The sequence below is a fragment of the Hippopotamus amphibius genome, chromosome 1 (genome assembly GCF_030028045.1).
Source record: "Hippopotamus amphibius kiboko isolate mHipAmp2 chromosome 1, mHipAmp2.hap2, whole genome shotgun sequence".
NCBI classification, from domain to species: Eukaryota; Metazoa; Chordata; class Mammalia; order Artiodactyla; family Hippopotamidae; genus Hippopotamus; species Hippopotamus amphibius.
In genome coordinates, this window is record NC_080186.1 from 161245123 (window position 1) to 161268806 (window position 23684).

The window sequence follows — 23684 nt, forward strand, 5'->3', positions numbered from 1 at the left end:
ATGAAGATTGTGATGAAGGACTTGGTGAAGTCCTCTTGTTGATTTTTTTCTTAAATATTTCTTGAATTTATTCTTCTCTAGCTCCATTGCCACCACTAAGATACTGTAATCTCTTTCCAAGATTACTGCAATGGCTTCCTAATAGGTTTCTCAACATTCACATCTGCATTCTTTAACCCAGTGCTTCATAACCCTTTTTATATCACGGCACCCAGAGAATAGTATTTGCGTGATTCACTGGGGTAAGTGGAAAAAGGGTGCTCAAGGTGGAGGCAACTGCCCATGGGGGCTTTGGCTACCTGGAACCCACCCAGCCACTCTAAGGACTAAAGGGATCAATATCTTGGACGCATCTATTACCCATTCATGACTCATTGGGCTTTCTGCAGGAAGCTCTGCTCTAACTCATTCTCTGTGTTGTAGCCAGAGTAATTTTTTGTTTTCAATGGAAATTTGATTTTTGTCACTCCTGCTTAAGACCTAGTGGCTTTTCATTGTCTTTAAGATAAATATCAAATCCTTAATATGGCTTATGACCCTGTATGAACTGACTGAACCTCACCAGCCTCATCCTTCTGTCTTCTCGCTGGCTGTCGTTTAGTTCCCAGACATGTCTTGCTTCATTTGGCCTTTGCTCATGCTGCTCCATTTGCCTGGAATTGCCCTCTCCCCATGCTAACCTCTCCATTTAGTTAATTCCTGCTCATCCTTCAGAGCTTGTTCAAAAGTGCTTCTGTGAGTTCCTTGATTATACCAGGTGTTTCCTCATTAGACACTGTGCTTTTCCCTCGGAGCCCTTATTGCAATGGTAGTTAAATGTCTCTGTGCCCTGCAACAGTGTAATCTCTGTGCATAAGTGTGTGACTTGTTCACTGCTCTAATCCCAGTAGTCTTTGGGCCTAACTTATTGAGTGCTCAATAAATGTGGGTTAAACTGATTATGTGTAAATTCTTGGTCCTGAGGATGAAATAATCAAGACAGAGAAGATCCCTACTCTTATGGAACTTACATTCAGATACAGACAATAAAGATATAAGCAAGAAAATATCATGTAGTAAGGGTGATATTTTAGGGAGTTATTGGGGAGGCCTCTCTGAAAAGGTGAAATTTCAGCTAAGATCAATGAAAAGAAGCAGCTAGCCACATAAAAGCATCCAAAGGAAGAACATTCCAGGTGGAGGGCACAGATAGTGCAAATGTCTTGTGGTTGGAAAAAGTTTGGTGCATTGTTTAAGCAAGTGAAAGGGGAAAAGAGTCGTAATAAGGTTGGAGTGGTTGGCAGGGACAGATCATGCAGGGCCTTATTGCCCAGGTTAAGGAGTTTGGATTTTATCCGAAGTGTCGTGGGAAGACATTCAAGGGTTTTGAACAGAAAGTAACCTGATTTACATGTTAAAATACCCATGACAAACATCCAGGCGGGGATGATGGAGGCTTGGACTAGGATGGTAGCAGTGGAGCTGGATAGAAAGAAGAGGATGGTTTTGGGATATATTTGGAAGTAAGTTAAGACTGATGGTGGATGGGGGAGATATTGGGTTTGAGGAAAAGAGAAGAATCAGGGATGGGGCTTCTGTTGGCTTCTGTATTTTTTTGTTTCTGTGGTTTTTCAATCAAGCAATTGGATGACTGCCATTCACTGAGATGGAGAAGGCTGGAAGGGCGTGGGGTGATGATAAATCAATTGTGCTTATTTTAGACGTGTTAACTTTGGGTTTGACATCCAGGAAGATACTTTTTATAAGCAATTTGATGTGTAAGTCTGGAATTAAGGGGAGGTCTGGGTTGGAGATATAAATTTGGGAGTTATAATGATGTTTAAAGCTATGAGACTAGAGGAGGGTTTCTAAGAGAGAGTGATGGAGAGAAGAGACGCTAAGGACAGCGTCCCAGAAAATGCCAACATCTTGAAGTTGAGCAGAGGAGGAGTAGTCAGCAAGAGAACTTAGGAGGAGTAGCCAGTAATGTAGGAGGAAAATAGGAGTGTGGTATCTTGAAAGCTAAGAGAGGATAGTATTTTAAGAATTGTATTGAATGCTGTTGATGAATAAGAACGGGTTGACTAAGAACAGAGAGTAACCACTGCTTTGGGCAACATAGAGATCATTGGCAACCTGGACTTCAGTCAGTTCAGTGGAGTAGTTGGGAAGCATGATTGGAGAGGTTTGAGGAGATAAAGGGAGGCAAAGACGTGGAGGCAGCTACTAAACAGTTGGTTCAAGAGGTTTTGCAAGAAGGGGAGGAGAGAAAGGGGGGAGTATCTACAGGGGAATGTGAGGTCAAGAAGGGTTTTTTGTGGTTTTTGTTTTGTTTGTTTTTGTGACTTGTTTTACCAAGAAGGATCTTGCAGAGAGAGAGAAGTTGAAGATTAAGAAGAAAGAAAAAGGATAACTGTGGGAGTGAAATTTTTGAGAAGGGGATGGATTCAACACCCAGGTGGAAAGATTGTGTTTTAATAGAAGCAGAGATACCCTATCCATTTTAATGTAGGGAAAGAAGAGAGTATATGTATAGGTGTAGGTCAGGTGGTAGATTTGGTAGTGCAAAGAGAGAATTCTCATCAGATTGCTTTTATTTTCTCAGTGAGCTGGGAATGAGAGGGGAGGAGAGTATAGGAGATTTGAGGAGACAAAGTATGAAATAGTTACTTTGGCGAGCAGAGAATTTAATATATTAAGGAAATTTAATAGAATTTCTGGACACTGGTGAGTGCCTATTTGAGATTCATGGTTCTGAATTTAAAGTGAAATCACGCAGCACAGTTAAGTGTTTTTCTCCAGCAACATTCAGCTATTTGGGTACACACATGGAGTAGGTAGATGGTTGGGTTTAACTTGGGTTGGTATTTTGCCAGGGAAGTGCAAGAGGGAGAGAGGGGCAAAAGGGAGTTCAGAGGTGAATAAATGTAAATGATGGACTGTGGAAGCTGAGCTGGCTGGGAGGGGAAAAGGTCATGAAAGCAGAATGGATAATGAAAAACTTGTTTTGTTGATGAGGTTGAAGAAGTGCTGGAGGGAGAGTTACCAGATTGAAGTGACCTGGAAAAATAGGAAGTGGTGGTGGTGAAATTGAAATTCTGGAGGTGGTGTAGTTATTGGTGTTGTCAAGATCACTAGAGTATGACTATAGGCTGGGTGGCTCAGGTGAGGTAAAGTAAAAACTGTGAGGGCAGAGAAGGTCATGGTATTGGATGGATCATCTCCATTCCTGTTGAAGTTACCTTGAGTGGCACAGTGGAAGACAGTGAGCCATCAATGAATGAGGGGCAGTACCCAGGATACTGGTAGATTGGTAGATTGTACCAACAAGGAGGGGAGAAGAGGATGGTACACCATGAAGCTACAGACTTCAAGAACTAGGAGTTTTGGAGGAAAAGAGAGAAGTGGTTTTCCAGTGGGCTTGAATGAATGAATGAATGAATGGAAGGATGGATGAATAGAAATTTGTGCTTTTATTAGGCAGCTTTCATTGAAATTTAAAATCTCTACCTGCTGGATTCAGTTCTACCTTTTAAGGCTCCCTCTTTTTTAAGAAGAGAGGCTGGCCAGATCTGGCTCGCTTGTTTTTGTGTTTTTTTTAGAGCACAGCTATGCCCATTTGTTTGCATATTTACAAAAAAAAATATTATTTAGGCTGCATCGAGTCTTTCTTGCAGCACGTGGGATCTTTGTTGTGAAATGCAGACTTCTTAGTTAAGGCATGTAGACTCTTAGTTGTGGCATACATGCAGGATCTAATTCCCTAACCAGGGATTGAACCCAGGCCCCCTGCATTGGGAGCATGGCGTCTTACCCACTGGACCACCAGGGAAGTCCCTGTTTGCACATTTTTATGTTGATTTTACACCCTAATGGCAGAGTTGTGATAGAGACAACCCCACAAAGCCTAAAATATTTACTATCTGGCCCTTTATAGAAGAAGTTTGCTGACTTCCACTTTTGAAGGAGGTTCTCAAACTTCAGTTTGTATCAGAATCAACTGAAGCACTTGTGAAAACAGATTGCCAGGCCCCACCCCTAGAGTTTCTGATTTAGTAGGTCTGGGTTGAGGCCCAAGAATGTGCATTTCTAACAAGTTCCCTGGTGTTGCTGGTGCTGTTGGTCTGGGGAACATACTTAAGAACCAGTGTTGTAGATATTTAAGTTAGTGATTAGGTGCCTTCTCCCTTTAATATTCTTTGAGCCAAATGTCCCTACCTACATCACCTGCTTATCACTTGACATGATTATTGGCTTATCTCATCCCTTTTAAGTTTGGTGCCTACAGATATAATGATTCTTTGGCTGAAGCCTGATCTCTCCCATATGCATTGGAACCGTTGCCTCTCCTGGCTCTATTTATCTTTGAGCTTGTTTTCTTTCTTTCTCAGGTTGTCTAACGTAATGGTCTTTCTCTGGGACTTAAATGAAGCTGATGTGTTAGGGAGGGCAATAGGAGGTAGAGATCACATAAACTTTAGGTGGACTAAAAGGCTAAACAGTATTATTTGACGAAAATAAGAATTCTGCCGTCCTCCTCCCCCCCCCCCCCCCCCGCCCCCCACACACATGGTATAGCTTTGCTATTAAGGTACTTGAGTAGAGCAGAGGCGTCTTGGGTAGATTGAGCCATGTGATTATAGGTGGGATTTGGAAGTCTGACCCCATATAGTAGCAGTGTCAAAGTCTCTTTAGCAGGTAAAAGAACATCTGGGAGAAAAAACAAAGTCATTGCTCAGCTGATCCAAGTCTTGTCCCTGTCTTTCAGCAGAAGAACCTCTGAAATATGTCTCGAAAGCAGTTTCTAAAAGATGCAGAGACAGTAAACCCCTTTCTAAATTTCTCTTTATTCTCCTACTCCATGACTAAAGTTGCTTTCTCATTCTTTGAGCTTATCTCCCAGCCTTATGTAGTTCAGCAGTTACCTTGTAGCCTGGTTGTGTCCTTAATGGTGAAGTGGATAAACCCAGATGAGTTCACAAGTGGACGTGTGTCCTGGGATCAGTTGTCTCTTATCTTCAAATTCCTGATTAGATTTGGCCTGCCTTTTCTGCCTCTGGTGAGCGCTCCTCACCCATTCAGGCTGTCAGAGCACTTGCACTTTCAGAGCTCTGCCCATCCCTGTCTCATTTCCCTTTCTGACTTCTCTCATTGTGCCCCTGAATTGCCTTGTTTTTCTCTTCTTCCTCTTGTTTCCCTGACTTCTTCACATTTTACCCTGTCTGCCGAGATGCCTCCTCAGCCTGCAGTAAATTCTTGGCCTCTTGCTAAACTTCCCCATTATGGGCAGCTGGCCTCCTCTGGTCATTTTACAGTTCTGCAAACTGAGAGAGCATGAGAATCATTGAAGCTCTTGAGTTTTTAATTTGTTATTATCCAAATCTTCATTTTACAAGTGGGGAATAAAAGGTGAGAAGGGAAAAAAACTTTACCCCAAGATATGACAAACAGGAAAAATATTAATTTAGAGAAAGAGAGGGAGACAAAGTTCCTAAGAAAAGTCTATAGAGATTGTGTCAAGATGAATTACCTCAGGAGTCTATTTGAGAGATTGTGTCATGTCAGAAAATTTCTAGGGACTTGAGCCTCTTTCCTTTGTGAGAGGATGAGAATGAAACACCAGCCCCTTAGTCTGACTCCCGGAAAGAAGAACTTCAGGCTGATGAGCAATAAGTTCAACAATGTCCTTTCCCTGGCTGTGCTGAGCCCCACAGGAAATCTCAGAATTTTACGTCAGGACAAGGCCCCACAAGAACGCTGCTGTACCCAGAGCTCTGTGGTTTGATGCCACTAGAGAATTTCCTATGGAAAAGGTTCTGAGGGAGATTGCTCAGTAAGACAGAAAGAAAGATGCTGCAGTAAGGCTGACACATGCTTTTCTGGAACTCCTGGTGGAAGGTGGGGGTTTAAAATGCCTCCTAGAGTTTCCACAGCAACTATTATCCCCTTATAGTGCACAGCAGCCCTGACACTGATATCACATGGGGCAGTTTCTCAAGGATTTCCAACTCCAGGATATGGGAAATTGGGATGGTTTGTTTTATGGTTTTATGAGTTGACCTGATGAAGCGTAAGGGCTTTGATCCTTAGGGCCCATTTGTGGGAGCAAGGTTTTGATGTCCCCATCAGGATCAGTGAGGTCTGAGTTTTAAAGCTGTGTGTATCTAGGGGTAGAGGTTAGAGGACAGTGCCCCAAACTGAAAACCACCTTGAAGGAGAATGGGCATTTTCTGCCTTTGCTTCCTTTGGTGGGTATTCCTCATTCAGGTTGGGAGGGAAAACTAAAAAAGTGTGTGTACAGGTAAATCAGTAAGGCATCATTTCCCATGATAAATGTACTTGCATTCAACAACTATTGAGTTCCTGTTACGAACCAGCCATTCTTCTAGACACTGGGACTATATTAGTGAGTAGAACAAAGTCTTGCCCTCATGGACCTTTTCTTCTCATAAGGGAAGACAGACAGATACCGCTTCAGATGGTGATAGGTGCTAAGGAGGAAAATCAGGGTGAGGAGAATAGAGAGTATGGAGCTGAATGTGATCAAGCAGGCCTTTCCCATAAGGTGACATTTGAGAAAGACCTGAAGGATGTGAAGGAGCAGGTAATGTGGATATCTGGGGAAGAGAGTTCCTACACAGAGAGACCCAAAGGCAAAGAACAGGCAAGAGCATAGCTGGTGGATTGGAGGAACAGCTTGGAGGCCAGTGTGGCTAGAGCTGAATGAGTGAGAGAGAGGGAATCATGGGAGGGGAGGTCAGAGAGTCAGCTTAGAGCAGGAGTGTACATGGCTTTTTGAAGAGGCTTTTGCCTTTTATTTTGAGAGAGATGGGAAGCCTTTGGGAGGTTTTAAGTATTGAAAGATGACTCTGGCCACTGTGTGGAGAAGAAACTGAAGGGGGTGAAGGACAGAAGAAAGGAGACCACTTAGGAGGCTCTTCATTAAGGTCAGATTCTGGATACATTTTGAGATAGCACTAACAGGATTTTTGTTTGATTGGATGTCAGATGTGAAAGAAAGAAGATTCAAGGATGACACTGAAGTTTTTTGTCTTGAGCTTCAAGAATGGAGTTGTTATTTACAGGAATGGGGAAGAGTAGGGTCCACAGAGTTTCTGATTTGACTAGTGGATTTAAGCTGTGGAGATTCAAGGGAAAAAAGTTTAACTTAATCATTTGTTCCTTAATTTTCTCCATTCTCTCTGATGGTCTCATTTGTATTTGGGTCAATTCTACGGCAGTTATATCTGGGTTAAGTACAATCCCAGCATTCTAACTTTTAGGGATCCTTACCTAGGCCTCTATGATTCGGTGTGGGTAGAAGCTGTGGGTCCAAAAGAACCTTGGGATAAATTCTGTCTCTGGGAGCATCCTTCATTTCAGATGCTATGTTGATGTCTTAGGGCTACATAACAAGTTACCACAAACTGGGTGGTTTAAAACAACCGAAATTTATTTTTTCACAGTTCTGGAGGCTAAAAGTCCAAAATCAAGGTGTTGCAGGGCCATGCTCCCTCTGAAGGCTCTAGAGAAGAATCCTTCCTTTCTTCTTTCTAGCCTATGGTAGTTGTGGGCCATCCTTGGCCTTCCTGATCTTGCAGATGCAGCCATCCACTCTCTGCCTGGCATTTTCCCTGTGTGTCTCTTTTTTTTTTTTTTGGCGCAGGGGCTTAGTTGCTCCGCGGCATGTGGGATCTTCCTGGAGCAGGGATTGAACTCATGTCCTCTACATTGGCAGGCGGATTCCCAACCACTGCGCCACCTAGGAAGCCCCCTGTGTGTCTCTTTATGTAGCCTTCTTATAAGGACACTAATCATTGGATTTAGGGCCTGTCCTTATCTAGTATAACCTCATCTTAACTTGGTTACATCTACAAAGACCATATTTCCAGATAAGGTCACATTCACAGGTACCGGGAGTTAGGACTTCATCATGGCTTTTTGTGAGACACAATTCAACCCACATTATGTGCTTTGGTCCGGGTTTGATTATGAGGGTCTTCTGGGCTTAGGTATATTTGAGGATGAGACAGGAACTACTGAAATACAGTTATACAATAGGACTATGCTAGAGATGCCCCATCTGTTGGGATGACAAAAACATTTTAAATGTGCAATAAGTCTATTTAAACTAAAGATTTAAAGATAAGACAAGTTCATTTTACATTATTTTTGAAGCTTGACGACTTCAGGATATGCAGTAGTAAAAATCATGAAAAAGTAATGAAACTGGAAGTGGAAGATAGAAGAAAGAGATGTGACAGAATGAAGAATTTTAAAGCTGAGAATTACAACCTGAATTTGATTGGCCAGAGGCCTGGGCAGTAGGGAGAAAAGCTCTTGCTGATGTTCCAAGTTTATGGTTTTGCTTGGCGGGGCAGCAAGTTGGCAGAGATGGAATGCAACAGACCTGGGCTCCTGAGCACTGGCTACTACAGGAGTAGAACCCTGCCTGCTCCACTAGCCTTTTCCTCAGATTCCTACAGGGCTGGGATCCAAAAGGTACCCAGATGGTGCATGGCACTCGCTATCTAGCTGCTATGCAGCACCTAGTACATGTAAATTCTTCAGTGGTGTATCAGGAGTTATTAGTATTTGCCTCTTTTTTACTCACCACAAGTAAATCTAACAGTTGTTTAACAAAGGAAGTTTAAGTTTGCACTCTGATATCACAATGATAGGAATAATGATATAGTCAGGTTTAGCAGTGTAAGTAAACAATTTCCTTAGCAGTAATACACATTTGTGGCCATAGAATTATCATGGTCACTATGAGTTTTTGTGGCACTTCTGTTCTTTTGTAAGGAATTGTGTGCAGGTTGCACAAATGGGAGATGAATAAAGGGATAGGGCTTTTTCTAGCCTTCAAGAAATTTGAAGTTAGGAGGCAAACAGGAACCAGAGGTTCACATAAAAACTATGATAAAGATGTGTGGGATTAGCAGATGAAAACTATTATATATAGGATAAATGGTGGGGTCCTGCTGTGTCGTGCAGGGAACTTATGTTCAGTGTCCTGTGATAGACCATGGTGAGGGGAATACGAAAGAGAATATATGTGTGTGCAGCTGAGTCACTGTGCTGTGCAGTGGAAATTGGCAAAGAATTGTGAATCGACTATACTTAAATAAAATTAAATTAAAAAATTGTGGATGCCTCAGCATTTAGCACCTGAAGAAAACCTATAAAGTCTCTATTTAAATGTATCATTTAATAAATACTGGACAGAGAGTGGGAGAAATTAGAGGCAGGGATATGTAGAAGGGTCACCAGAGCGGTTTAATGGTGAAGGCCTCAGGCAGCAGAAGCACTCATTTCCATTTTCCTGTCTCAGAGGTTGGGGATCAGTTCCCAAGCAAGGCCTAAGACCAGGCTGCTTACCTGCCCTCTGCCCCAGCCTTTCCCTGGTTTCCCCAGGTCATCTGGGCACTTCAGTAGTCAAAGGGAACCCCCCAGCTGCTTGAGCAAAGGGAGGAGGGGTGAGGGAAGGGCACTGGCTGCATCTGGGCCAGGGCTCTGCATTTCTGGCTCTAGTGTGGCTCAGTCACATGTACCCTGGGAGGGGATTATTTTGAGTATTCCCCCAAAAGGGAGACTTCATTTCATGTCTCTTAAGTGGAAATGCAGCCACAACTGTGTCCTCAGGGCAGGGACCAGCGGTGAAGCCACCATACTTCTGGGGTGACCACAGGGCAAATAACATACAGACATCATTTCCTTTGACTTATCTTTCGTAATCCTGGTCCAGATGTGGCTCCTGAAAGTAAAGTTCTTTGTCTAAATTGAGATTTTTAATTTAGGACCCAGATGGGGTAGGAGGTAAACTTCCAAAAGGTTTATTTTACTCAGTGTGTCACTGTCCTGGATTCCTGGCAGGCAGCAGTTTCATTAGAAAAGCAGATTTCATCCTGACTCATCTGCCTTGGTGAGACGTGTGATGCAGCCTATCTGTCGTCTCACTGGACAGAGCAGAGGGTATGCTGTCCATTCTGCAGCAGTGGCAGCACAGGCGCCTGGCCTGGGCAATGGAAAACCTTGAGAGACAGTCTGTTATGGGGCCAGAGCTTTGTCCTGGAATTTCCTGGCCTTTGTCTGTCTGGTATAACTTCATGTACCAAGACGCCTGTTTTTAGAGTCTACTTCCTTCTGGGGGAAGAGTGCTGTTGCCTTCCACAGAGCACTCCTGCTTCCTGTACTGAGAGACCCCCTCCCTTGTGCCCAGGGGTCGGGGTGGGGGAACACTCTGGGCAGGTGTGTATACCTGGCTCCCAATAGACTCCTGGAAGTCACTTGTCACAGAGAAGCCATAACCATTGGGCATATAAGCTGCATCTGCCAACTTGGCACATTCCCCTGGGTCCTAATCCTTGTTTCCTTCTCATATTGCAGCAGAAAAAATCCTACCTGGAGCGGAGTGTGAAGGAAGCTGAGGACAATATCCGGGAGATGCTGATGGCACGAAGGGCACAGTAGGAAGCCTCTAGGGAAGCTCTTCCTTCTGACCCCTGCCGTTTCCTCGCGAGGGGCCTGTATAGGGAAACTGCCTCTGCTCTGCCTGATGGACGATTTATCTGGATGGTCTGGTAACCCTATGTTTTCTGTATCACCTGAAGCCCGTTTCAGATCCCATCCCTGTATTTTTTTATCCTGGCTCTGCCTGCCACCCTTCTTCCCTGGGGGTGAGTCATAAACCCCCCAGGAGAGGGAAGATGGGAGCCAGGACAAATAGGGAAGCTCTTCCTGGGCCTACTACTAGTCACGCTGGTCAGACTAATAAAAGACATCTGTCCCATTCTGCTAAGTCTGCTTTTCTTGAGTTGATGGATGAGAACAGAGGACCAGAGAGGCAGAGGCTGTCTCCACCTCAGCTCCTCCCTCTTCCTCTCCAGGGTTGTGGGCCTGCTCCTTCTACATTGAAGCCTTGCCCTCTTTTTTCTGTTCCTTTAGGTAAACCCCTCAACTTCTGAGCCTCCATGTAGTATGCAGATAAGGAAAAAAGGAGAGCGGGGCATAGCTGAATGTAAGTGAACACAACAGTGGTGCCTCAGTGGCAGTCAGCCTAAAGATTCCTGCTTCCTCCCAAACATTGTAAAAGAAAATCCGGTAATAAACCACCAGCACTCCAAGATGGTCTCCCTTTAGCCAGTGTCATAAGGTGAACGCTACAGTCCTGAGGCCTCCTGGAGGCATGGGGCAGTGGTGTGCTGGAGCTGGCTGGTACTGGCTTGGGAGAGCCAATTATTTTTATAAGGTTAATAAGTATTTAGAACTTACCCTTCTGAATTACTAAATTTGACCATTATCTGTGTTTTTGAGATTAACAGTCTTTTGTATCTGGATGGTGGAAATACTACATAGCAGTGCACTCCTGCCCTTCTCTTCCCAACTCCATGTTCAGGAAATCATGTTGGTAGTCTGAAATCAGCTACAGTGGGGTCTACTATTTACTCCACAGAAATCAGGTGATGCTCCAAAATCATGGCTTTTGTTTGTTTTTTAAAAAGAGAGAGAGGGCGTCTGGTAGTTAAATATTTATCAGCACCTGGCTGATTCAGAGGGAAAGTGGGCAGGCGAGGTTAGGCAAGGAGCTGTCAACTGTGCCTCTCTGGGCTGGCCAGCTGAAGAAGGAAAATCAGACTTGCTGCTATGGAGCCTCAGCGCCACCCTGAGGCCAAAGTTGAGGGGGATGGCCTGACTGACTAGTTTGTGTTAAGATAGCTCTCCTCTCTTTGTGTGTGTCAAGGGAGGAGAATTGGGTTCTGGGAGGGGATAGTGGAAAAGAAAGCCTCAGGTCTGGCTCTGAGGCCTGACTGGCTTCTCCTTCCAGAGCAGGCCCTGGGGCAGTCACAGTTATCAAGACACCCTTTCCTAGGCTCTGGGTAAAAGCCACCTTGGCTCCTTGGTGAGTCCATCTCTCAGTGGGACTAGGGAGGGAATGTTAGCTCCACGATGGCCCTATGACGTGGCTGAAGGACATCTGGCCTTGGACTCTGCCTTCCTAGTAGCAGTCAGAATAAAAAGGTAAATCGGTTCCTCCTCATATACTGGACAGTGGCTGAGAAACCCAGGGCTTAGATTCTATCTGGAATAACTGAGACAGTTGATGTTTAGACAAATTTATTGAAACATACAGGGTGTTAGCAGAGAAATCATTCAGTGGTATGTTACATCATGCCACTACCTTGGATGTATAATTTTAAAATTATAAATATATACTTTATAACTAAGCCTTTGGCCAAAAAAATGAAACGAAAGTCATTTAGCACATTTGTGAAAGGCCAATAAGAAATGGATTTGAACATTAAAAAAGATCAAGTCACTGAATTAAACAGCAGCAACCCCTGCTAATCTAGAATCCCACTATGTTGAAGGTAGAAGTGTCTGTGCAGAGCTAGTCATTGATTTCAGCAATCAGAAGAGATGGGGCAGGCACACCTGTTGGCGGTGGTGGCAGAGCTGGCAGGACAGGAGAGCCAGGCTGGTCAGGTGAGCATGTCCCAGAGACAGCAGCAACAGAGGGCAGTCCAGCAGGCTGTGAGGCAGGTAGATGGGCCCAGGTCATCCCTTCTTTGGTCTTCCACCACATACACTGGTTGGGGAAGGGGAGAGAGGGTGAGAATGAACTGCACAAAACGCAGGCTATGTAGAGCCAGCACCTCCCAGGCCCAGGGAGAGCTACATACGGCAGCGGAAAGCCGCTAAGCAGACTTTGTGCAGCCTTCCCACTTATGCAGTCTTGGGTGATGAATGGAGGAAGGGTGGCTCAGCTACTTTCCCTCCTCCTCCTAAGGATATTCATCCCTGCAGGAGGGCAAGCACTGGGGAACCTACACAGTGGCCTCCCACCAAGGCAGCCAGAGTTAAGAAATGTCCCTTGCTCTCTGGTCAGAGTTGGCGAACCCAACATGATTTCTAAACCAGGCAGCACTCTGTCCTGAATCTTACAGGGGAACTGGGGGGGGGTTCTTCAGATACAGCTAAGCCATCTCCCAAGAGAGTAACTAAAATCTAAAAGGGGGGCTTTAGGCTTTAAAAGATTAACCAAGAATCTTGGTTTTTCATACCTGGCCAATGCAGAATGTGCTCCATTCTCTTAAACTTTTGCACAAAGTAATGGAAGGCAGGATGAAAACCTGGGCAAGTGGAAGGGTATGGCTGGAGTCTGGTACTCTTTGTGTTTCCTCAGAATGGAGTAGGATATCTGAGCCTTGTCAGGGCTAAGTGCTCTATTAAGAGATTTGAGTGCTAAACAAATTCCCCAGATCAAGAAGGACCCCCCAACCACCCTTTACTCATTAGCTGATTTGTGGCCGACACCAGCCTCGCTTCCTGTTAGAATGTCTGATGGTTGACCTTGGCCTCAGGGGATCTGCAGCCACTTTTAAGAAAATCTCAAAACAACCACCATCATCAAACTCAGCTATAAGCAGTAAGTATCTTAAACTTTTTGAAAGTTCATGAATACATGAATCTTATAAGTTAAACCAGTCCTTTGGCAATCATCTCAGTTCTATTTTTGTGTATCTATTTTTATACCTCCTCTCTTGGCAACGCCTCTCTCTGGAGCCTAGTATAGTAGCTAGGACATGCTGGGTTAGTGTGAGCTTGTCCAAGTTCTGTTGTATCAGCTGCCCTCCACGGAGACATCCCTTTCCCTTCTCTCACGGCACTGAACTAATCTCAGCCTGTTTTCACTTGGCCCCACTCAGCAACACAGGCAAAGTTGTTCAAGGTCTGGGAGACCAGACCCACCACCAGGGAAGCCTAGTCAAAGAGGAGAAGGCAACCCCATTTATTTTTCTGAGGTCTGATAAGCCACATTACCTGATTCAGGCTTAACAGTAACTTTGAGATAGATGTTACCATCATTCCCATTTCACAGGTAAGGAATTTGAGTTTTAGAGAGGTCAAGTCTCTTGTTCAAGCATAGGACCAGCCAGAGGCAGGATGTGAACTCAGACCCCAACTGGGGTAGCATAGGGACCAGGAGGAGCACCAGGAGTGAATGGGCTCCAGGACAGTCCTCTCTCACACCAGCCAGAGTCCACCCCACCCATTGAGGGCCTGGGCACTCCAAACCCTGGGGTTACCACAGAAGGAAAGCCTGGGCAGGGTGTCACCTGCCACCTGCCCAGATGACCAGCCCAAGCCCCCAGCCTCCCCTGATCCTGCATGGGTAGTGTTGGGCAGGGAAACTGAGAACACAGTTGGTTGTGGACCCTCTTGAATGATCTCTTGCTGTATTCTTCCTGCCAGTGGACTGGCTCTGCTGTCCCTGGGACAGAACGGTCCCCTCCCTTGCCAGCTCTGGAAACAGCCTATTTGACCCAGGCCTGAGACCCAGCCCGAGGTTGGGTGGCTGTGTGCCAGGTCCTGCAGTCTCTCTTAAGCTACCATTTATGGAGGTGCTCACTACGTGCCTGGACCCGTGCTGCAGGCCTTCCAGCACCACTTGGTCTTCACAGCCCTGCGGGACACTTGTCTCCTCACTGCTTCCCCTGCTCCCAGCCCTTCCTCCTGTCAAAACCGCTAAACCTCAGGTAGCTCAGTCAAGGAAACAAAAATGGCCTAGTCTCGCTTCCTCTATCACCTTTTTCCTTTAGTTTAGTCAAGTTTGTCCTTGCCAGGGCTTATTTCACCTGACATACTCCACAATCTGGGGCAGTAGAGACTCTGAGCTGATTACTCCCAGACACTGCTTACAGAGGTTAGAAATGATCAGTCTGTCTACAAAACAGAGGACTTCAAACCAGAGGGCTGCGTCAACCTTGACAGGGGTAATTAGTGCTGTACATACTTTAGAAACCAGAGTCAGTAATTTCCTGGAGCACCAAGTCTTCCAAAGCCCTTATGACTTTTTCCTTTGCATTAGCTGGGGACAGAACCTATACCCCCAAACTGTCAGGAAGATGAGGGATGGAAGAGTATGTGTGTGGGGAGGGTAGGTCCAGAAGTAGAAGTGACTTGTGTCTTCCTTGCTTTTCTTTCCATCACCCCAAGGAGGGATGACGGCTCAGGAGAAAGCTCTGAGGAAGGCCTCACAGTTCCCTCACTGTGGGGCCCAGAAATTGTATAGTTTATAACTATCTTCCTAGGTACCCTACCTACCTGCAGAGTCTGAGGTATTACTCCTTTAGAGGGTGCCTGCTGTACTCAGCTGCAGGCCTAGTCTGCCCCAGGACACCACCCCACCCTGGGGCTTCTGCTCCTCACATCTTCTACTCTGCCACCTGTCTCCATCCCTGCCACCCAATGGGTGAATCTGGCTGAGTGGTCAGGATGCGGCCCATGCTGCCCGAGTCCTGGGCTGTGACAGCTTCCTTGGGTACTTGAAGTCAGGGGACTGTGTACACTACAGCTTCGCTGGTGGTACTGGTTACCCAGCAGGAGCTGGGGCAGAGATGATTCTAATACAGGTGCTTCTACACCCAGGCCAACACTGACCTATACTGGCAAACTGGGCATAAAAGGGATGGCAGGACCATGGTTATATAAGATGTTAATCATTAAGGGAAGTTGGATCAAGAGTATACAGAAACTACTATTTCTACTCTTCTGTAAATCTAGAATTACTCCAAAATTAAAATTTTTTTTTTCTTTTAAAGGAGGGAAAACATGGAGAGGGATCAAAAGTGCAACGGGTGGTCCTAGGAGTAGGCACTGCCCTTCCAGGCAGTTGAGCAGTCAGTGCCCAGTTGAGGGCATACGTCTGGTGTCTGCAGGGGCTGCTCACGTGGGGCTCCTACTTAGGGATCAAGTGCCCCCCTGTGGCCAGCCTGGGGACAGGCTGAGCTCTAGCTCCTCTTTACAGATTGGCTCACACACGTCAGCCAAGAGGCTAACTGTCCCATTTGCTCTTTAGTGTCTCAGAAGCCAAGACCACCCTATTCAGCCAGTGCTGGGAGCCTGTGTCCTGGTCCCAGGCAATGGACTAAAGGGATTCTCTGTCTCCAGAAAATTGTGGTTGAGCTGGAGATCAGGTCCAGGGGTTCCTTCACGAGCTTGTCTCTCTTGCCCCCGCACAGCCCTTTGGTACCAACCTTCAGTGTTCTCAGCCCCAGCCCAGGGGTGCAGCCTGCAGAAGGGCAGGTACTCAGAGCTTTGCCACGTGAATGCAAGTGCAAAAGACAGCGTGAGGTGGTGAAGGGGGCTGGGAGAGTGTGCGGGGTTGGGGGGGGTGGGTGGTGTATGAGCATATAGATGTGACTCAGAGGCTCAGACTAGGTCAGAAAGGCCCAGGGAAGTCTTGGGTGCAGAGCAGCTTTGGGGAGCTGAGCAGATTCTGGCAGAGGCTCCCCATCTACCTTCTTGCCTCTCTGCTGGAAGCAGAGAAGATAGATGCAAGGTGCTTGGAGGCATGCAGCCCCCTGTGCCCAAGTGCCAGCCCACCAAGTCCTGGGGTCTTCTCCAGGGCCACCAGCCACACCAACCAGCAGTCCCAAATTCTAGGACTACCATACTGTACGACCCCAGGGTGGCCATTCACATGGGCTACTCAGAAACCTCGTTCTGGGCACGCAGTGGGCAAATAGGGCTCCAGGCCACCCAGGGACATGGGCAGGAAGGTACGCAGAGGCTATCTCTGTTACAGGCTCTAATTCCTCAGTCAGCCCCATCCTAGAATCTGAAACCTTTACTTGCTCAGTGCAGACATTTTAAATGATTAATCAAGGGCTTTGAAGAGGTAATCGAGCCTTATTAGGCCGTTCTTTCTTGTGTCTGCATAAGTACACGGTCCCAACCCAGGGAGCTAATAAGGAGAAGCAAACAGAAAGACGGGGGCCTCCCAGAGAGTCCTGAGGTCTGGAACCTTCTTGCTCCAGAACTAAGGAAGCTGCACCTTGGCCTCTTGTGGCTGGGACCAGTGATGGGCACCCCAAGCTGTTCCTTCACTGCTAAGACCACCACAGCCACAGCACCTCCCCAGAAGTGCACCTGGTGGAGATGACAGCTTTGCCAGAAGCAGGAGGCCTTTAGTCAGTGCCCAGCTGCCCTCCCCCCACCTTCTAAACCAGCATCTAAACCAACAGAAAGAAGGTCAGCCTTCCAGGAGGTATCAGAGGATGCCAAACAGCCCTCCTACTGCTCAGACCAAGAGGTCGGAAGAGAGGGAAAAATCTTCACGCATCTGAGTAAAATCTCAAGACAGCTACAGGATGGTTCCTGCCCCTTCCATGCAGGGGCAGAGAAGAGAACTCACAGCTTGCTGAGGATGCACTTCAGCTTCCTTTGGGTGTGCATATGCAGTGGAGTCATTTATTACTCAACACATGGGGGCTGCACTGGTGAGAAAAGATGTGCTAAAGGCAGGGCCACTGTGCCACCTGCTCTGAAGGCCATGAGCACCAGGTAAATATGCTGAGGCAGACAGTGAGGGGGTGAAGAGTGGCCAGGAATAGTAGAGGCACTCAAGGGTGTGTCGTTTTTACTGGAGTCTGGAGGTTAAGAGCAAGAGAGGAATATTTTCCACGTTCCTGTTCCTCCATAGATAGGGGAGGGGCTGGCAGCACTGGCATAGCCTTGGCCTGGCTCTGCAACAGCTGCCTCTGCCTGCCAAGTTTGGGACCTTCCCCATGCCTCCTGGGCCTCACTTCCCACTGCTCCTTGTGCCCCCTTCTCCTGCAGTTTTAGCCATGTCTCCCAAGTCTCTGTCCCTCTCCCTGCTTCAGTGTCCCAAGATACCTACTCTAAGGCAGAACAGTCTGGGAGCTGGCCAACCAATTCATCCACCCATCCATGTATCTATTGCCTGCCACCTGACTGAGCCATCATTTAGCCTGCCATCACTGTCCAGACACAGAGTGCCAAGTGTTGTTGTGGACTGGTCTGGAAAGGGTGAGAGTCTGCTGACCTCTGTGTGGGTCCCTGTTCTGAGATCTCCAGAAATGCAGCTACAACCATTCTTTGAGGAGGCAGCTGCTGGACAAAACCATGCAGCCATCTCGGCCAAGGCCAGACATTCTGAGGGGTTGTTGAAGGTCTAGGGAACCCCAGACCTATCTCACCCGGAGCATCCAGAGGAGGGTGGGCCCCAGCCTCTTCCTCCCTGGGCTCAATCACAGGGCAGCTTGTACTTCAGCCCTGTCCAACCCAATCAATCCTATGAACAGTATACCTGATAGTAAAATTGTTTCATAAACAACAAAAACAGTTAAGTACATTTGGATATTTCATACCCGTCTGATAAGTAAGAACATCCTTGGGATAGAGTTGGTTGTAGATACTGGGACAACTGAGAACATCCTAGATGCTAGAATTGCAAATGAAATTGCCTTGGAGATCACGTGGCCAGTCATTTCTTGGTAAGAAAAGAATGCTGGGCTCAAAGAAGGGAGGTGGTAACTGAGGTCCCATAGTGAATTAAAGGTATGTCCGGGCCTGTCACCCAGTCCTCTTGCCTCCTGGCCCAGTGCTCTCTACACATCAGAGTGAGATTAGGCGCACTTCAAATCAAACAGCAGCCTCACTGCAAGTGACCTGAAACGCAGATATGTGTGGAGAGGAGAAAGGTCTCTCCTCTATTGCCCGGTTCTCCCTTGAAATCCAAGGTCTATGTGGGGGAGCAAGATCTAGCCCTCACCCTACTCCACAGTGTGTCCCAAAGAGAGTCAGGGCAGAACGGACCTGATCCAGCAGTCAACTGGGAGATGGAGTGAATTTCAGCGTCCCTCCTGGCAGCTACTCGGTGGGTGTGTTGGCCCAGAACAAGGCATCTTCTGGGGGTGGGGGGATAGCTCGACTGCCCCCCTTGAGAAAGCTACTTCAGACTTCTCTTGGGCACCCCACCACTTGAGTTGCTTTATTCTCTAAGGACAATAACTATGTACATGGGCTCTGGAGGAGCACTGCCCAAGTGACAGTCACAGCTTCCTGTGCCCCAGCCTTCTCACTTGCGAAGGGGTGGGCGAAAGTAGTACCTAAGAGCCTATGTTTTGTGACAAAGATATAAGAATGTAAAGTGCTTGGCCCAGGGCCTGGCACGGAGTGAAGGAGGGAGGACTTAATAAATAGGAACCACAATGTGATGACATCCTACAGCAAAAAAATCACCAGAAATCTGTTTTCTTATTTTGAGTCTGTGTGTGGGGAGGGACTCCTCCAGCTAATCCACATTCAGGTTGATATTCGTACGTGTGGCACCAGATCATCACAGGATGACAAAAGTTGAGAGCCTGAACAGGGCGCGTGACAGAGAATGCATGAATGCCGCCTCTTCCTCAAATGGAACTTAATGCAGTGCTGGAAGCTGCCAGTTTGGGTGTATGTGGCTGGAGATCGAGCAGTGCTCGGTACTTTTCAGTAAGAACTATGCTGTTGTAGAATCAGGAGACTGGAACTCACCCCACTTACAGAAAAAATAAGGGCTTTCTTTTTTTCCCTGTACCGACAGAAGAGGTTAAGACCAGGGTCCGCAGACATAAGCTGAGAGGACCTGGCCGTGTTCTGCCATAGCTGGGTGACTTTGGGTTAAATCACTTGACTTCTTGGAGCCCCTGCATCCTCCTCTATAGGAAGGAAAGACAGTTGTGGAAGCTGCTGCCTTAGATGACATGGGAAAATGTGATGAGGATAAAGGTGAGTATCATTAAGATGGGTCAAAGAGTGAAATCTCAATTTACAAAAAGTCAAGTTTCACCATGAGGTGAGATCATATAGTACATTTCAAACATTATCTTTCATAAAAGGATAGATAATCCACTGTTTATGTTCATAGAGCTAAAGACCTGAGAGGTGCCGGATGTGTCCCCGTGCAGCCTCTACAACCGTGTTGGCCGGCCCAGCAGCGTGCACAAAGCTTGGTCTTCACAACATGGCCCAGTGAGCACCGCGGGCCCAGGAGAGGGCAGAGATAGCACATCCACAGAAATGTCACAGGCTGACACAAGGGCTGAACGGCTCTGGGGTGGGGCGCTCTATCCAGATGAGCTTATAAAATGAAAAACTTAGATAATTTTAGGGTTTTTTCTTTGTATATCTGAGGAGATAACCAAGAGCTGCTTCTTCCGCTGATGAGAGAAGAAAATAAGTGACCAAAAGGGAAACTCAGATGGTTGGCTAGGGTGATGGCAGAACACTTCAGCGAGTAATGTCATATACCCTGAAGTGAAGAGACACCTTAGAACAGCTGGTGTTTCTTGTTTAGTTTGGAGAGTAGAAAGCAGTTTTCCTTTTATCCTGAAGTCAGCCAAGAGACTGGGGAGGGGACTGAAGAACAATGATGGGAGTACACAGGGTGAGAACTTAATGCATCCATTCCTCAACACCTGCTATTCCACTCCAGGTCTGTCTGTGCTATTGCGTCAGACCAGAGGGACCATGGGTGTGAACTGGAGAAGGTCAAAGGGATGAGTGTGAGAAGCCCTGATATCGTGGTGACACTACTACAGCAGAAAGGAGGAAGCAATTCAGTATTATCATGACATATCATTAATATATTTCTAATGTGGATTTTTGAAAAATATGAGTGAGGCTGCTATGCCAGGCAGAAGAAATTAAGGAAAATCTAGAGAAAAAAAATTAGATCATGCCCAGTGTAGGACAGTTCTCTGGCGCTGTGGCAGAGGTGTAAAGGGCATGAGGCAGGGAGAGTCCTCTAATGACTGGCAAGTCTTGCTCACAGTCTGCTCAGGAGGGAGGCAGATGGGAGACCAAGGTTGTGAATGATGGTGGCTGACCTGCCCCAGAGCATGACCTGGCCCACAAGCCCCTCAACATACTGGTCATTTTTTCATGGCTGTTCCTACCCAATTGGCTATACACATACCTCATTTACCACCAAACTTCAAAAGATACCAATATAATCAGTCATAAGCTGGAATAATCACAACATAGCAAATGAAGGAGCAAGCTACCTTGCTTCACTAGAGGTTATGGCACATACGAGGGAGCAAGTCATGCCATTTAAATACATACCCACTAGGCCTCACAGTGATCTGTAGACTCAATGCCATTCTAATCATAATCCCAGCAGTAATTTTTGTAGATAAACTGATTCTGAAATTTGTGGAAAGGCAAGAGAACTAAGGCAAGAATAAAATAATTTTGAAAAAAAAAAAATTTGAGGACACTACATTATTTTAAGGTTAATATAAAGCTACAGTAGTCAAGACAGTTATGATATTGGCAAAGGGACTGACACAGATCAAAGGAGCAGAATAGAGAGGACAGTGATAGACTCCCCCCCCCAAACACTGCCAGCTGACATCTGTCATATATGCACAAGCAATTCTATGCAGAAAGAATAGTCTTTTCAAACATGTTGAAGAAACTGGTGCACAAAACCCCAAAAACCTCAACCATTTTAAACCTCATATTTTATATAAAAATTAACCCAGGGCTTCCTAGGTGGCGCAGTGCACCTGCCAATGCAGGGGACATGGGTTCGATCTCTGCTCCAGGAAGATCCCACATGCTGCGGAGCAACTAAGCCTGTGTGCCACAACTATTGAGCCTGAGCTTTAGAGCCTGTGAGCCACAACTATTGAGCCCATCTGCTGCATCTACTGAAGCCCACAAGCCTAGAGCCCATGCTCCACAACAAGAGAAGCCATGGCAATGAGGAGCCCGCACACCACAACGAAAAGAAAACCTGCGCACAGCAAAAAAGACCCAATACAGCCAATAAAATAAAAAAAAAAAAAAATTAACCCCAAATGGATCACAGACCTAAGTGTAAAACATGAAACTGTAAAGCTTTTAGTTAGGCAAAGAGTTCTCAGACCTAACAACAAAAGCATGATAATTTGGACTTAATCAAAATTTAAAACTTTTGCTCTATGGAAGACACTGTTAAGATGAAAAGACAAGGAATTCCTAGGTGGCACAGTGGTTAAGAATCCGCCTGCCAATGCAGGGGACACAGGTTCGATCCCTGCCCCAGGAAGATACCACATGCCACAGAGCAAGTAAGCACATGCGCCACAACTATTGAGCCTGTGCTCTAGAGCCTGTGAGCCACAACTATTGAGCCTGTGTGCTGCAACTACTGAAGCCTGCGCACCTAGAGTCCGTGCTCTGCAACAAGAGAAGCCACCGCAGTGAGAAGCCCATGCACCACAACGAAGAGCAGCCCCTGCTCACTGCAACTAGAGAAAGCCCGTGTGCAGCAACAAAGACCCAATGCAGCCAATAAATGAATAAATAAATAAAAAAAGATGAAAAGACAAGCTACAGACTAGGAGAAAATATATGCAAGTAATTTCCAACACAGGCCTTTATCTAGAATATATAGACTCAAAACTCCACAGTAAGAAAACAACTCAATTTATAAGTGGGTAAAAAAACTTGAACAGATACTTCACCAAATAGGATAGTCCAAGGAGGGTGAATATGTACATGACAACATCATTAGCCATTTTAAAAATGCAAATTAAAACTATAAGGAGAGGGCTTCCTAGGTGGTGCAGTGGTTAAGAATTCGTCTGCCAGTGCAGAGGACACAGGTTTGATTCTTGCTCCAGGAGGATCCCACATGCTGTGGAGCAGCTAAGCCCATGTGCCACAACTATTGAGCCCATGTGCCACAACTACTGAAGTCCATGTGTCTGGAGCCCATGCGCTGCAACAAGAGACACCATGGCAGTGGGGAGACCGCACACCGCAGCGAAGAGTAGCCCCTGCTCGCTGCAACTAGAGAAAGCCCGCGTGCAGCAGTGAAGACCCAACACAGCCAATAAATACATTTATCAAAAAAAAAAAACAACTATAAGGAGATACCACTACACACCTATCAGAATGGCTAAAATTAAAATCAATGACAGTGTGTGCTGACAAGGATACAGAGCAACTGGAACCCTCATTCATTGCTAAAGGGGATGCATAATGGTACAGCCACTCGGAAAACAGTAGCAATTTCTTAAATATACACAATCATTTAAGCCAGAAATTCCACTCCTCTGACAAATGAAAACTTACATTCACACAAAAACCTGTACATAAATTTATAGTCACCAAAAAGTAAAAACAACCCAAATATCCTCCAACAGGTGAATGAATAAACTGCTACCTCCAGACAATGGAATACTGCTCAGCAATAAAGTACCCCCCAGATCTTCAGAAATACACCAGCAGTTACACTCTGATAATTTTGCTTACAAGGCAGTATCCCAGAAGGACATTCCAGGGAAAAACCCATCCAGCCCAAATCTCCCTTGGCCAAATGTACTGGAAAGTCCAGAACGACCTAAGGCTTTCAAATGCATTCCTCAGGTCTCTAGGATTCTATAAAAAGGTAGGGGATGGCCCCTCCTTGCCTCAGCTGCAGTTCTGTAGTATCTATTACATACTGGAGTTGCATGGAGAGTTTCTTATAAAACAATTTATATTAGAAAAAGCTGAAAACTATCAGAAAGGCTGAAATGGTGGTCTTGAAGGATCTATACTTGCTGCTGTTCAGAAGGGCCTCCTCGGCACAGATGGTCACATGCTTGATGAGCTACATGCTGCACCCTCCAACAGCCACCCTAGCAGACAGTCTACTTGAGGAGCAGTGTCTTCTCTGTCTAGGCTCAAAGCTGAGTGACATTAACCTGACTCCCTTACTTGGTATCTCACCCTACTGGAGCTTGTTTGTTTTTTGCATGGTTCTCTCCAGTTTAGCAGAGGCTTCGAGCCTTCATGGCCCAGCTGGTTCTCTGACCGTGAGCTCATCTCTTCCACGCCTACACGACTCCTGTATTCTGGTCCTAGCAATCTTGTCTTTCCCT

General features: G+C 46.2%; 1 protein-coding gene across 1 annotated transcript in view; it reads left to right on the top strand.

The window, feature by feature from the left end:
- Window positions 1-10776, top strand: part of PFDN1 (prefoldin subunit 1) — a 57702-nt gene extending 46926 nt beyond the window's left edge. The window contains exon 4 of the mRNA XM_057733568.1: window positions 10369-10776. Within this exon, the coding sequence (XP_057589551.1) occupies window positions 10369-10452 (84 nt within the window). The 3' untranslated portion in view covers window positions 10453-10776. The remainder of the gene's footprint in view (window positions 1-10368) is intronic.
- The last annotated feature ends 12908 nt before the right edge of the window (window positions 10777-23684 follow it).